At 44.8% G+C, this 15,164-nt stretch overlaps 1 protein-coding gene across 1 annotated transcript in view; it reads right to left on the minus strand.

The window, feature by feature from the left end:
* LOC145354081 (deoxynucleoside triphosphate triphosphohydrolase SAMHD1-like) overlaps positions 1 to 14,548 on the minus strand; it is a 39,613-nt gene extending 25,065 nt beyond the window's left edge. The window contains exons 1-5 of the mRNA XM_080205214.1: positions 14,387 to 14,548; positions 9,546 to 9,584; positions 8,307 to 8,467; positions 3,168 to 3,283; positions 735 to 805 (exon numbers count right to left, since the gene is read on the minus strand). Coding sequence (XP_080061340.1) covers positions 735 to 805; positions 3,168 to 3,283; positions 8,307 to 8,467; positions 9,546 to 9,563 — 366 coding nt within the window. The 5' untranslated portion in view covers positions 9,564 to 9,584; positions 14,387 to 14,548. The remainder of the gene's footprint in view (positions 1 to 734; positions 806 to 3,167; positions 3,284 to 8,306; positions 8,468 to 9,545; positions 9,585 to 14,386) is intronic.
* Positions 14,549 to 15,164: the final 616 nt, after the last annotated feature.

The raw sequence follows: 15,164 nt of genomic DNA on the forward strand, positions 1-15,164 counted from the left end.
CAGAAAAAAAAACTCATAAAATTCTGCCCAGAAGCTGTAACACTCTATGAACTATAAGAGAGCTTGTAAATAAAAAGGTATCTGGTGAAGGGACAGTGGACTTTTCAGTGCTCAACTGGGCTGCAATGTTTTCTTTACTTTCTCCTGCCACTCGCATCAAACATTTTAACTCACACAACATCTTGCCCTCATATTGAGCATTTAACGTAATGAAATGTCCCAAGGTGCCGTGTAGCGTGACAAAATAACATCAGATAGTGAGCCACAAATGATCAATGAGTTGGTTGTAAAGAGCAACTGGAAGAAGGAGGAACAGGCAGAGAATGGAAAGGTTTAGAGAGAGATCTCCAGGGCTAATATCCAAATGCCTGAAGGTCACCAATGGGGGACTGAAGGAAATTGGGGATTATGCATGAGGTCGTAATTGGAGGAGCACAGAGATCTTGAAGCATATCCGGGCTGGAGGGGTGAGGATATGGAGGGATATGAAGACAAGGGCGAGAATTTTAAAACTGGCGTATTGCTGGGCTGGGCACAGATATATGTCAGCAAGCCCAGGATGATGGGTGAACCAGACTTATGAGTTAATAAACCGGCAGCGGGGCTTTGAATGAATGATCTAATTCCCAATGAGTTCCACGAAGATCTTCCCCATCGATATGATAATGGCCCAGAGTTCATGTTATTGATTTTTGTAACACTCAGCATTACTCAGAATCTACAGGTAGTGTTACCTTCCACTTTATCCCTGGTCGTGTACGTGGGATAAATGCTGCATCAAACAAGTGTGAAAATGGCCCGTGACCTGTGAAAAAGAAACATGTTACATTTGCTGTCTGCATCAAGGTTGATAGTTTAGGAAGTTAATTATATGGTACCTCATTAAACTGCAAAAGTTAATATTCTGATGTACTTCCTTGGCTAAAGGTTATGCTGATTTAGTCCTTGTTTGATCGCAATCTTATGACTGCTAAGTGGAAGACCTTAATTTGAATTTCATTTCTGCTTCAATTGTTCCAATTGTGCACTTTTCACACTTGATGCATTTTGGATGGTGAGGTAAATAAAGAGATTTAATTCCACTGTATTTGTGCGACTGTGGGTGAATTGTCCTGTCTCAATACCCAACTTTCAGAACCAAATGCTAGAATATTCCAGCATCCAATTCCTTGTATCATGCATAGCGAGGTTGGAGGGCAAAAACCTCTGCTGCATTGAGGGTTCGATACTAATCAAATAGTTAATAATGTTCCTCCTACTGTGAATTTCTCACAGAGAATGTTTGAATGGAATGGCCACACCATCCTTGGCATTTAGAGTGACATTGTAAAAAAAAACTATAGTTGACTGCCTGTTGTACTGGGGGTGAATGTTCCCCATCATGGGATAGAAGTAAGGGGCTGGCCCAACGCCTGAATTTTTATAGTCACGGAGAGTCTGTTTACCGTTATGAAATTGGCTCCAGAAGTTGGAATCTGCAGACAAACAAGGCATCCACCATTTTGGCAGTGGGCAAATTGTGCCATTGAGGGCAAGTTTTAATATACAGATCCATGGTTCACAGAGGCAACTGCACATGTTAAAGTGCCACTGCCTCAAAAGGATCTGATTTCCATTAGTCAGATGTACAGAACATGACTTGTGCTCTTTAGGAGAACAACTAAAGCTCATGGAGCTCTTTGGAGAGATAGGATACCCATTTTGGAGAGATAAGGACCAGACTTTTCATTCATTTATGCCCTGCAGCTGCTGCCAGTGAGGACGGGGGAATTTGGAGGTGAAGGGATGTATGAGGGCTGTTTTATTTATTTTTTCACTTTGACACGGTGCTGGAGCACTGAGATAAGCCTTCCACCAGTCCAACATCTGGCAACCTCTGAACTCACCCTGGATCAGCTGCTATCACTCGGACCCCACTCAGAACAATAATCTAAACTTCCAGGGCACTTTCTTCTGGGTTGAGTTTACAGAGCTGGGAAATGTCCCCACTCCCGACTCAGGAGTAAAATTTAAGTCTGAGGGTAGATTGGAACATTCGTTCAACGAGTGGGTGGGAAGGGGAAGATTCTACTTCCATTTGCCCTCTTAATTTTCAAATTCTTACTGGGACATCAAAGGAACCAGTGACCTACAATAACTTCACACTTGTGGCCATTCTTCATGTATGAGACATTACAGTCAATCCTGGCAGAATATGTGGCATCGGAGAAAGTGGAGTTCAATCCTCTCATCTGGGTGGTGAATGTTTTGTTCATAGTCTGGAAATCAGTCATAAAGTGGTCATGGTGTGGAGATGCCGGCGTTGGATTGGGGTAAACACAGGAAGAAGTCTGACAACACCAGGTTAAAGTCCAACCAATTTATTTGATAGAAACTCACTAGCTTTCGGGGTTTGCCCCTTCCTCAGGTGAATGGAGAGTTCTGGCCTCAGACAGAGCATGTAACAGGAAAGGATGTCCTGAGGCATGGCACACTGGGGAGACCATGCAGACGCTATGACAATGGATGAATGAACATCGCTCGACAATCACCAGGCAAGACTGTTCCCTTCCTGTTGGCGAACACTTCAGTGGTCACGGGCATTCAGCCTCTGACCTTCGGGTAAGCATTCTCCAAGGTGGCCTTCACGACACATGACAGCACAGAGTCGCTGAGCAGAGACTGAAAGCCAAGTTCCGAACACATGAGGACATCTCAACCGGGATCTTGGGTTCATGTCGCACTATCTGTAAGCCCAGTGACTTGCCTGGGTTTGCAAAACCTCACTTACACTACTGTCTGGAGACAATACACATCTCTTTAACCTGTGCCTAATGCTCTTTCCACTCACATTGTCTGCATCTTTAAGACTTGAATAGCAGGTTAGTTGTAAAGACTCACATTCTAATCAGTAATCTGTAAACTGTGTGTGCTGTTACAAGCTCTGTCTGAGGCCAGAACTCTCCGTTCACCTGAAATCACCTCACAAGCCTCACAATCGTATCAAACCATTACAGAAGGTACTGAGAATGAACCTACCCAACGTGAACTGCAATGGTTCAAGAAGGCAGCTCACCCCCACCATCTGGATAACAGCGAACGCTGCCCTTACCAGCAATGTCCACACCCCAGGGACAGATTAAATAAAACATTGTGCACTACCAGCTCCTTCAGATCTGCCTACTCACCCAGGTCATGACAAAGTCCTGCAATCTGCACACACAGCACGTCCCGTTCATCAATCCCTAGGTCCGGTTGCCGCTCTTTGAGGGCTTTTACCAGCTGGCCTGCCAGGTATGCCACACTGCCGGGCAAAACAGAGAATTTAGACAAGGGCGCACACAATTCTTTATACATCAATTGTCATGGGGTTCCAAGTACAGTAAACACCCCCATATATTTTACCAGTCAGTATCATCTAGTTATGGACAGCTCCAAATTTTCTTTATTGACCTAATTTCTTGCAAATATAGGATGTGATTTTCCAGTTCTGCTGCACTATTTGAGTACTGTAGCGCCGTGGGAAATGTAAGTGGGGTCCAAAAATGTGAATTGTGCCTGGCACTTGGCCAGTCGCGGGCTTCCCAGACCACTTTTGTTACAATGTGCATTGTACATTCAGTGGAGTTATCGCCTGGGCTCACTTAGGATTCAACCTCACTGGTGGAGGTCCACAACTGCGGGAATCACACCTGGTCCCCAGCAATGGAGACCAGACCTGATGGTGTGATCAGAGGCCATTGAGACCTTCAGGAAGTTGTGGGAGGGGTGGGCACCTCTTGGGCAGTGTCAGCCTGGAACTGCGTGCCTGGCACCCTGGCAGTATCCTCCAGGCACTCTGGCACTGCCAGCTGGTCATGCCCACTGGGCACCCTGGCACTGCCCAACAGGCACTGGGCTGTGTCAAGGGGGTGGGGTCTGAGGGGAGGAAAGGGGGAACAATGTATCAGGTTGGGGTGTGGGGCAAGTAGGGGGGGGGGCCAGCAAATGGGATGCCAGCCACTGGGGGTTTCAGGGCTGGTGATTGGGAGGCTGGCAATCAGTGGGTGCATTGTTTGGCAGGAGGGTGGGTAATGGGGTGCTTATGGATGTTTGTGGGGACCGTACGTCGCAAGGTATCTGTGGTGGGGGTTCTGTGGGGGTGTATCTGTGGGGGGTGTGGTCTGTGGTGGGGGTGTCTGTGAGCGATGTCTCTGGTGGGGTTAGTGATCAGGGGTCTGTGGGGGAGTGGCTGGCGGGGGGGTGGGGGTGGTGGATGTCAGATTCCCCATATACCGTTTAGACTTGTACACAGTTTTTCTCCAAAAAATTTCAAAGTGTCGCATTAGTCTGAAAACCAGAGCTCAGATTCAACCCCCTGTTATCGGTGTGAAATTCCCTACGGCCAAACAAAATTCCCAGTGTGTGTGAAAGTTGCGTGTGTTAGCTCGCTGAAAAATACGGAGTGAAACTCTCCGGTTTTCAGACTTTCGTGACACTTAGAATTTTTGGGGATAAGTTCTGCCTATAGAAGCATAGAGAATATTGGAGCACAAAAGTAGGCTATTTAGCCCTTCATATCTATTCACCAAAACAAGAGCTACTAGCCAATTCCCACTTCCCAACCCCCAGTCCATAGTCCTGTGGTATGTACGCAGCACTTCGAGTGCATATCCATGTATTTTTTGAAATGCAGTGACGGTTTCTGTCTCATCCACCCTCTCGTGCAGTGAGTTTCAAATTCCCAATCTCCATGGTTGCGGCCGCACTTGGAGTATTGCTTACAGTTCTGGTCGCCGCATTATAAGAAAGACGTGGAGGCATTGGAAAGGGTGCAGAGGAGGTTTACCAGGACGTTGCCTGGTATGGTGGGAAAGTCTTATGAGGAAAGGCTGAGGGACTTGAGGTTATTTTCATTGGCGAGAAGAAGGTTACGAGGTGACCTGATTGAGGCATACAAGATGATCAAAGGATTGGATAGCGTGGACAGTGAGAGCCTTTTTCCTCAGATGGTGATGGCTAACACGAGGGGGCACAGCTTTAAATTGAGGGGTGGTAATTATAGGACGGATGTCAGAGGTAGGTTCTTTACTCAGAGGGTAGTAAGGGCGTGGAATGCGCTGCCTGCAGCAGTTGTGGACCCGCCAACTTTAAGGACATTCAAATGGTCAGTGGATAGGCACATGGATAATATTGGGAATAGTTTAGGTTAGAGGGTCATTAGATTGGTTCCACTGGTCGGTGCAACATTGAGGGCCGAAGGGCCTGAAGTGCGCTGTAATGTTCGATGTTCTATGTTCTATGGTGTAACTATGCATCTGTATTGATTAAAGCTCAGAGAGTAGCACTCTGACTGAGGCAGAAGGTTGCAGGTTCAAGTCCCAATGCAGAGACCTGTATACAAAAATCTGAATTCCAATCCTGAACAAGTGTTGCTCCGTTAGAGGTGCCATTGCTCATCTGAGATATGATATGGAGGCCTTGCTCGTCTTTTCAGATGGATTTAACAGGCCGAAGGCAACTATTGTGAAGTTAAATGAGAGACGAAAGGACAAGGGGAGAGATACTGCAGGACAGATGACAGAGTGACTGAGAGTCACAGTGAGAGGGGTGAGACAGGTCAAAAGGATAGTGAAGAATGCGGGAGAGACAGTGTGTAATGAATGGGGGAAAATTAAGGTTAAAAAAATAAAGTCAAAGCAGGGAGTTGATTTGAGGCAGACAGCTGGAGAAATGATGAGATGTGAATTAGCCTTTCAAGTATTTTGCATATGTGACTAGAGAAAACAGTGAGGCTATATGAGGGGTAACTTCAAAGTGGACAGATAAGGAGTTTGACACATATCTGCCCAAAACCCCGGTTTAATATTAAAGGGAAAGAAATGGAATAACTGTAGAACCCTAACACAGGGGAAACAAGAAGACAAGGGAGAGGAACACCAACATCAGAACTCCAGCAAGTAGCAGCTATAGTTTCCTGAGAGAAGCAGCCAGTTTCTGCCTTCTCTGAACCAGAGGACCATTTCCCAGACGTGTCCACTTTACCCTGATATAATTGTGGTAATTATTTACTAGATTTAGCTCATAGAGTTACTTAATGTTGGATGTTGTTTGGGAAAGTGGGGGGAGAGGGGGGGTGTAATTTTATTGGTTCGCCCACCCATCTATGGATGGAGTGAGCCGGTAAAGTCACGCGAAAGCTGAGAAATCAGGTTCGTGCCCAATTTCTCAGCTCTCGCAATCTCTCCGAAACTGGAGTTCCAGCGAGGTCAGCCTGTCACCCATTTCCAGCGAGAGGCTGAATAAATTATCTAAATTTATAATAATGCTGATTTACGTGACATTAGTGAACCCGGTGCTCAATCGTTTGGGCTCTCTTGCCTTTGCGGCCTTGACGGGAGAGTTTCTCTCTCGCAGGGAAGACACTTGTTCCTCATGAATGGGGAACAGTCATGTTGCTCTCTTCAGTAGGACCGGAAACCACTGAAACCCCCTGGGGAGGCTGAGGGCAAGGGGGCTCTCTTTTGCGCCGTGCCAGCCTGGCAGTGCCAGCCTGGCACTTTGGCACTGCCCACTAGGCCATGTCAGGGGGTGTGGCCTATGGGGGAGGGCCTGAAGGAGGCGGGGCTGACAGGGAAGGGGCCTTGAAGAGTGGGGCCACATCAGGGTGGCTCAATCATGGAGAGGGTGATGCTGCTGCTGCACATTCTGCAGTCACTCTCTCTATCTCTCACTGGGAGGAGGGAGGTCAGTGCTGTGCACTCTGCAGTTACGATTGGTGGAGGAGGGAGAGGGTCCTGCTGCTGCTCTGCATCATGATCGTGGAGGGGATCAAGGTGGGCCCACTATCACTCTCCCTAAGATTGGTGGGAGGAGAGAGTGGGGTGCAATCAGCCTGGGTGGTTACATTTTTGGGCGCTGTGAGGCTCTCGATCTGCTGCGGGTCCCCACAATTTTGGTGAGACGGGTTGGTTCAGGCTGGCTCCAGCAGCAGAGGCCTGACAGCTCGCTCTCTCTATCAGGCCTCTGCTGTTGGAATTGTGCACGTGCAGCTACAAAGGTCTTCACATGCGCAATAGCTCCCTCTGCTCCTGGCTAGCAAATTACGTCCTGTCTACTGCATGTAGCAGTTAGGAACAATCCAGCCCATTTTTTCATGCACTATGTGCACAGGATTGTGCGTAAAAACTCGCTCAAAAAACAGATCTGCAACTCTCCCATTTTTATGTTAGCTGGAAGCATTGAATTTTTCTCGTAAAATTCCACCCACGATGTCTCAGAATTCAGGTAAAATGTAGGTTGTTTTGGGAACCAATGGATCATTTCATTGTGTGTGTATAGCTATCAATATCCTTAATTGTTGTAGGGTATTCTGTTGTCATGTTTGTTTGTGTTTTTTGTTTAAGTTAATAATTATTCTTCAATTGTTCACATGATGACTATTATTTCTTCACTGGATTTAATGTTGTTCCTCGCATAATATAGAAAAACCCCATTATATCACAATGAACCAGGGTTCCAAATTACGCTTCTGTGTTTTGAGATACTCTGGCATTTACCATCACTGGTTCATAACAAGAAGCATTGGGAAATCTCATCTGGTCCACCCAAGAGAGTGAATGGGAGCGAGAGTAAAATGTAAGAGACAAACGTAGAAAGTAGAAGCCAGAGCAGGCCATTCAGCCCTTTCTGTCTGCTCTGCCATTCATTATGATCAGGGCTGATCTTCAAATTGTTCCTCGATTCCACCTTCGTCCCATATTGCTTGATTCTTTTAGCCAAAAAAGAGCTATACCTAATATAAAAATACATGTGGAAATAACGCAGACCAAATACTGGGAATGTGAAAGAGAGAGATGGTGAGGTGTGAGAGTTACGGAGAAAGGTATGAGGCTAGATAAGTAAAGGTGTTAGAGGGAGGGAGAGATGTGGACCAGTCCAGGTGAGAGACTAAGAGTAATGCCCTTGAGGGAAGAAAATCTTTCACATATTCACCATGTTCCGAATCACTTCACAGCTAAAAAATTACGTTTGAGGAATCTTAACTGTTGAAATGTAGGAAACAACCAATTTGCGCAAAGTTAAATCCCACAAACATCAATGTGATTAAAAACTTCTTTATCATCTTTAATACAACAGAAAATCCCAAGATGCCTCACAGGAGCTTTGTAAAGCAAGATTCGACACCAAGGAACATAAAGCAATAAAAGCCTCATAAACAGAAAAGGCTGGAAACTCTCAGCAGCATTTGTGGCAAGAGAAATGCAAAGTTAATATTCCAGGTTGATCAAATATTCTCAATCTGCTTTCCAAAATTAAATGTTCAGAGCCCCTTTGCAGATGCTTACCCTATGGAGTGTTCGAACCGGTTGTGTGAAGCCCCGGGATACACAAAGTAAGTTCCACCGAGCTGCTTGATGAAGCGAAGTCGCTGGAACTGTGGTGTATCAATGATCCGGACGAGGAGTGGATGCATCTCAATGTGTCCATGGATTGGGTCATTGAAAACCTACAGAACAATGGAAAGGTGTCCTCCCATGACAGGATGTGCATATGTTCATTACATTTCCGACTCTGTTTATCATAATGAATAAGTAATTGGCACTCAATGATGAAATTATTTCTACACACCTATTCCCAACTCCGTATAACAATAAAACTTTGAGTTACATCAAATCAAGAACTCGGGTCATTTGGTCTAACTGATCAGTGCTGTTTTTATGTTCCAGGTAAGAGCTACCCACTCCTTTTCCTCTAGCTCTGTTAGAATAACCTTCTTTTCCCTGCTCCCTCATGTACTATTAGGTTCTCTTTAAAGACATCCAAGCTATTTGTTCTCTCAGTCCTTGTGTTGGAATATTTCAAATTCTTTGATATATTAATTTTCTCCTGAATCTTCAACAGGATTTAGTAGTGACTGTCATATCTCATGACTCTTGGTTTTTGAATCTCATATAAGAGGAAACAACTTTCTATCAAATCATTTCATGTTTTTAAAGACTTCTATTAGGTCACCTCCCAAGTCTAATTTTTCTATTCAAAAAATAGCTCCTGCCTTGTCAATCTTTCCTGGGAGGTATAACGTCTCAGTTCTGGGATCTTCCTTGTAAATCCTTTTTTTGCATCTTCACCAATGTCTCTACATCTCTTTTGTAAATTGAAAATGCAGACGGGACTTTAAGTGGGCTCTAGCTAAGGTTTGATGCAAGTTTAACCTGGCTTCCTTGTTTTTCAATTCAATCACAAGTGAATCCCAGTGGATGGTTTGTTTTTTTCATTCACCTGTGTCTCAATTTTCAGTGTGTCTGATCACACAGGTGATCACCTTGTAATTGGCAATGTGCTGACATGGATCATGAAATCATCCGACCACCTTCTTACTCTACTGAGTAGAGCTACAGAAAGATGCAGTGTAATAGTTTCTAATTTCATCTCCCCCTGCCCCCTCCCCACCCCCATCATTTATTGTTTTTTTACCCAACTGGTAACCTCTCAACAAACTGACAGCATTGCTGTGAGTCAGAGAGAGTGATTGATAATCATTGCCCAGAGATGATACGATTTCCCCTTCCACTGCATTCTCCTACCTTTGTGACAGGGCCCATTCTGATTGTTCTCCACAAATGCTGGAAAGAAGAAAACAAAGCAGGAACTTCAGATGTCAGCTCATAACCAATTCTTGCTCATGAAAGAAGAGAGGCTGATATTTGGCAAGATGTGCCCTACACAACACCCATTTGGAACTGAGTAAATTGGCCACAGACACTGTCTACTTTCCCTTTCCGTCTCCCCAACCCTCAAAATACACTGCCCTGAGTGGCTGACAGGAGGCAATGGGAGTAAAATCTCAGCTCACTGTATTACAAATCATCACAGCCACTAGAGACTGAATATTGAACTTGCGTCCCTTTGGAGAGGGAGGCCATTCAGCCCCTTGAGCTGGTTTCATCAAAGTGGGTTACATCCTAGACAGATTGAGTGGAAAGAGGTAACAGCTGAAATGAACTTCTTTATTAAAAGCGCTATCTTCCATACATCTCAAGATGGCGGGGAAATGGGAGTCTGTGTAAAAACATTGCGCGTATTTAGAGTGATTTGGCATTGCAGGAATTAATTAATTCTAAGCTTGCAGTGAGAGTTGTCATTCTGCAATCATCCCCATGTTTATTGACCCTGGCAGGAACACAAGTTTTCGCAGAAGTAATTTTTCTTGCTGTAAGAAAGCGAAAAGCACAATGAGATTTAAAATTGTCTATAGGGATATGTCATCTCTTTGAGATGTCTGTGGGAATGTGCTGAGAACTTGTGAAATCTACTGAGATATGATCAACTATAATTCATTTTATCATTAGTTAGTTTAAGAATGCAATTTCTAATTATTGCCAGCCTATTGTTCTACTTCTGCTCTGTTAAGGTTAGGAAAAAGGAAAAGTCTGAATCTAAATTTGAATTGACTGTTCAAAATCTTGTCGTCTTCAAGGTTCAAAAGGTAGTTTCAGCAACGGTGAAAAAAGAACAGCTCCTTCAACAAAACTCTCCAAACCTACAAGCTCTCCCATCTAGACGGGCAAGAGTGGTGAATGCATGGGAACATCGCCACTTGATAAGTTTCCCTCTGAGCCACACACCATACTGATTTGGAAATATATCACTGTTCCTTATTGTCACTGGGTCAAAATCCTGGAACTCCAACCCTAACAGCACTGTGGGTGTATCTACATCTCAAGAACTGCCCCACCACCATCTCAGAGGCAAATAGCAGCGGGCAATAAATGCTGGTCATGCCCGCAATGCCCACATCCTGCGAAAGACTAAAAAAGTAATAATTTTCAGTAATATGAGGTCGGGTCTCGCAATTTAAAATTTATTATATTAGAATAAATGTAATATCTGCCCCGCCTACCAAATCACCGATCTCCCTTTTACATGTTTTATGTTGAGAAATATAAAATTCAATACAATCAGTAAGGATCGGCAACAACACCTCCTCCATGATCATCCTCAACATCGGTGCCCCACAAGGCTGTGTTCTCAGCCCCGCTACTATACTCCTTATACACCTATGACTGTGTGGCCAAATTCCCCTCCAGTTCGATTTTCAAGTTTGCTGACGACACCACTGTAGTGGGACAGATCTCAAACAATGATGAGACAGAGTACAGGAATGAGATAGAGAATCTGGTGAACTGGTGCGGCAAGGAAAATCTCTCCCTGAACAAAACGAAGAAGATTGTCATTGATCAATGGGGACAAAATCTACATCATTGGGAACAAAATAGAAAGGGTCAAGAGCTTCAAGTTTTTAAGTGTTCAGGTCACCAACAACCTGTCCTGGTCCCATGCCAATATTGTAGTTAAGAAAGCCCACCAACGCCTCTACTTTCCCAGAAGTCTAAAGAAATTTGGCATCTCAGCTACAACTCTCACCAACTTTTACAGATATACCATAGAAAGCATTCTTTCTGGTTGCATCGCAGTTTGGTATGGCTCTTATTCTGCCCAAGACTGCAAGAACTACAAAAGGTCGTGAATCCATTAACCCTGTCTAAACTTCCCACGGTCTTGGTAAAGCAGCCAGCTTAATTAAGGACTCCATGCACCCGGGACATTCTGTCATCCACCTTCTTCCGTCGGGAAAAAGTTACAAAAGTCTGAGATCACGTACCAACCGGCTCAAGAACAGCTTCTTCCCTGCTGCTGTCAGACTTTTGAATGGACTTTCCTTGCATTAAGTTGATATTTCTCTACATCCTAGCTACGGCTGTAACATTACATTCTGCACTCTCTCGTTTCCTTCTCTATGAACAGTATGCTTTGTCTGTATAGCATACTTTTCACTGTACGTTAATACACGTGACAATAATAAACCAAATCAAATCAAAAATTCCCCTAAAATATTGAGGGAAAAATGCCAAACTCTTCCTGATCACCTGGTTAAAGTTGCACAAATAAATACAATAAAGGACGGCACATACTGAAACAAAGAAAGAGCAAACAAACCAAGATCAGTTTTGAAATGAAACAATGCCCACAGCTAATAGTTCAGGAAGTTCACCCTTGGGAATGCAAATAGAGCTACATAGCTTGGGCTTGTTTTTGTTACACTATGCTTTCTAACAGATGATTCCAACCATGAAGGAACAGCAGAGGAGAGGTCGTAAATATGTTTACTTACCTTGCCTGAAGAGATAAAAGTAGAACAGTAAATGGAAGAGATTTCATTGCGAACACGAAAAACATTCTTTTATTTTTCCCAGAGGGTCCTAAAGCATTTGTGATTGAAGCAGAAATCATACCAATAGGAGCCAGTCCTTACCCTTTAAAGGCACTCCCAAAAATCAGACAGCAAAGGAATGGGATAATAATCCCAGAATCAATACCTTCCCGCCACTTACAAAGGGCTAAAAGCAAAGTGCTGCAGATGCTGGAGCTCTGAAATAAAAAACAGAAGATGATGGATAAACTCAGCATCTGTGGAGAGTGAAACAGAGTTAATGTTTTGAGTCCAATATGACTCTTCTGCAGAATTGAAGAGGAATAGCAGTGTGGTGAATTATATAGTTGGAGAACGGGTCAGGGATAGGTCAGAGTTAAGGAGAGATTGACAAAATTGCAATGGGCGCAAGATAAACGGGGTGTTAATTGTAGACTTCTGATAGTGACGTGAAGTTAAGATAGCAAAATGTGTGAATAGGAGGGCAAAAGTCATTGCTCGGTGGAAGCAAACCTGAAAAACAAGTGACAGGTGGCACTGTGGGGGAGGGGGGAGCTGTATTGACACAAACTAAAAAAGGATCAAGACGTAGACTTAACTTTCCCCTCTGTCAAAGGCCACAGCTTGTTCAATCTTTCCTCGTGACGTGTAATTAGTTTTAAAGCTTCACAATTGCCTCAATATCAGTGGTATATTAGGGAGACCAGAATAGTTCACACTAATCCAGGTTTGAGCCAGTAAAGGCCCATGGAAATTTTACCTTGATTTTCTTCTGATTTCTGCATATTTACATAAATATATGTGTTGACATATATTTACATTACATATTTAGCTAGTAACAATCCAGCCTTGTGTACCGTGGTCAGTTAATCTCACGATCCTTTGAAATTATTTGAATAAAATACAATGAAACACCTGCTTGAGTTACAGAAATACAGTGTGTGAGGAGTCAAGGAGACGCATTCAATGTATCACACAATGGTATTACCCAAGTAAAGAATCCATAGCATACAAAGTACATTTATTGTGTTATAAACACTATTAACACTGACTATGAATGGAAACTGCAGGCTGGGGGTTCCAAAGTGTGCGACTCACTTCTTGAGCAGGTGGCACAGTAGCACAGTGGGTTAGCACTGCTGCTTCACAGCTCCAGGGACCCGGGTTTGATTCCTGGCTCGGGTCACTGTCTGTGTGGAGTTTGCACATTCTCCCCGTGTCTGCGTGGGTTTCCTCCAAGTACTCCAGTTTCCTCCCACAGTCCAAAGATGTGGGGGTTAGGTTGATTGGCCATGCTACGAAATTGCCCCTTAGTGTCCAGGGATGTGTAGGTTAGAGGGATTAGTGGGTATAATATGTAGGGATATGGGGGTAGGGCCTGGGTGGGATTGTGTTCGGTGCAGACTTGATGGGCCGAAGGGCCTCTTCCTGCACTGTAGGGCTCTATGATTCTAGGGTTCTATGATTGAATCCTCAAAGCCTGTCCATGATCTATAAGGCACAAAGCAGGAGTGTGATGGAACTCTTTCCACTTGACTGCACGAGTGCAGCTCCCAGAACACTCAAGAAACTCCAAAACAAAGCTTGATTAGCATCCCTGTCAGAAACATTCACTCTCTACATTACCGACACGCAGTGGCAGCATTGTGTAGCTGGAACTCACCAAGGCTCCCTCAGCAGAACCTTGCAAACCTGTGACCTCTACCACCTAGACGGACAACTGCATACCTGGGAATACCACAACCTGGAGCTTCCCATACAAGCCACGCATCATCCTGACTTGGGAATATATCACGGTTCTTTCACTGTCACTGGGTCAAAATCCTAGAACTCCACCCCTAACAGCACGGTGGGTGTACCTACACCTCAGAGACTGGAGCAGTTCAAGAAGGCAGCTCACCACCACCTTCTCAAGGGCACTGCTGCCCTTGACACCCGCATGCAAAGAATTTAAAACAAACAAGCTAAGTGTACTGAGAATTCAGATTGGGACCATCTATAGAGAAATTAAAATTATTCAGGGCTCCAAGAATGATCCAAGAACATCTTCACGCATTTTGCTTTAAGCAAATGTAGGGAGTAAATTTGCAAGGTTATGGGGGAACAAGCAAGGCAAATGGGGCTAATTTGAGAGCTCTCTCAAAGGGTCAGCACAGAAGTGATGGACAGAATGGCCTCCTATTTTGTTGCAACATTCTCTCATTCTCTACTTGCCTCGGCACAACTTCACAAACTCTTTCCACCGAAAGCTTCCTCCGCACCAGAGTCCTGGTAGTTGGATGCCGGATCCACTGCTCTGTCAACACGATGGACTCTCTCACTCCCTCCTCTGACAGCTCTTACTCTGCCTCGCTCTCTTCTGACAGCACTCTGCCCTCTGTCTCCTCTGTGCTCTGACAGCTCACCCCGTTGCCAAATTATGGCAGGGATGGGCCCGCCCCTCCCTGCCCATTGGCTGATTGTATCCATTCTCGCTGTCAATCAAACACAATTATTGCAGCGAATTTACAGTAAAGGAGGAGGCTATTCAGCCCAACAGGTCCCTGCTGGTATTAATGCTCCAGACCAGCCTCCTCTCACCCTCCTTTATCCAATCTTATCCAGATGTATTTCTACTTCTTTGCCCCCAGACCAAACAAACTTCACAAAATCTTTACACCGAAAGCTTCCTCCACAACAGAGTCCTGATAATTGGGTGCTGGATGCTCCATGAACGGGATGAACATTCTCTCCCTCTCTCTCTCTCCCCCTCCTCTAACTGCTCTCTCTTTCACTCTGTCTCTTCTCTGTTACTCTCTCTCTCCTCTGAGAGCTCCTTCTCACTCATTCTCTCCTCTGACCTCTCTCTGTCTCTCTCTCTCTCTTCTGACAGCTGCCTCTCGCTCCCTCTGGCAGCTGCCTCTCGCTCCCTCTGGCAGCTGCCTCTCGCTCCCTCACCCGCCAGTTCCAATTTATCCCAGGAATGGGCCCACCCCTCCCTGTTCATTGGTTA

Source organism: Carcharhinus amblyrhynchos, chromosome 16, assembly GCF_965287045.1.
Source record: "Carcharhinus amblyrhynchos chromosome 16, sCarAmb.v2.hapA, whole genome shotgun sequence".
NCBI classification, from domain to species: Eukaryota; Metazoa; Chordata; class Chondrichthyes; order Carcharhiniformes; family Carcharhinidae; genus Carcharhinus; species Carcharhinus amblyrhynchos.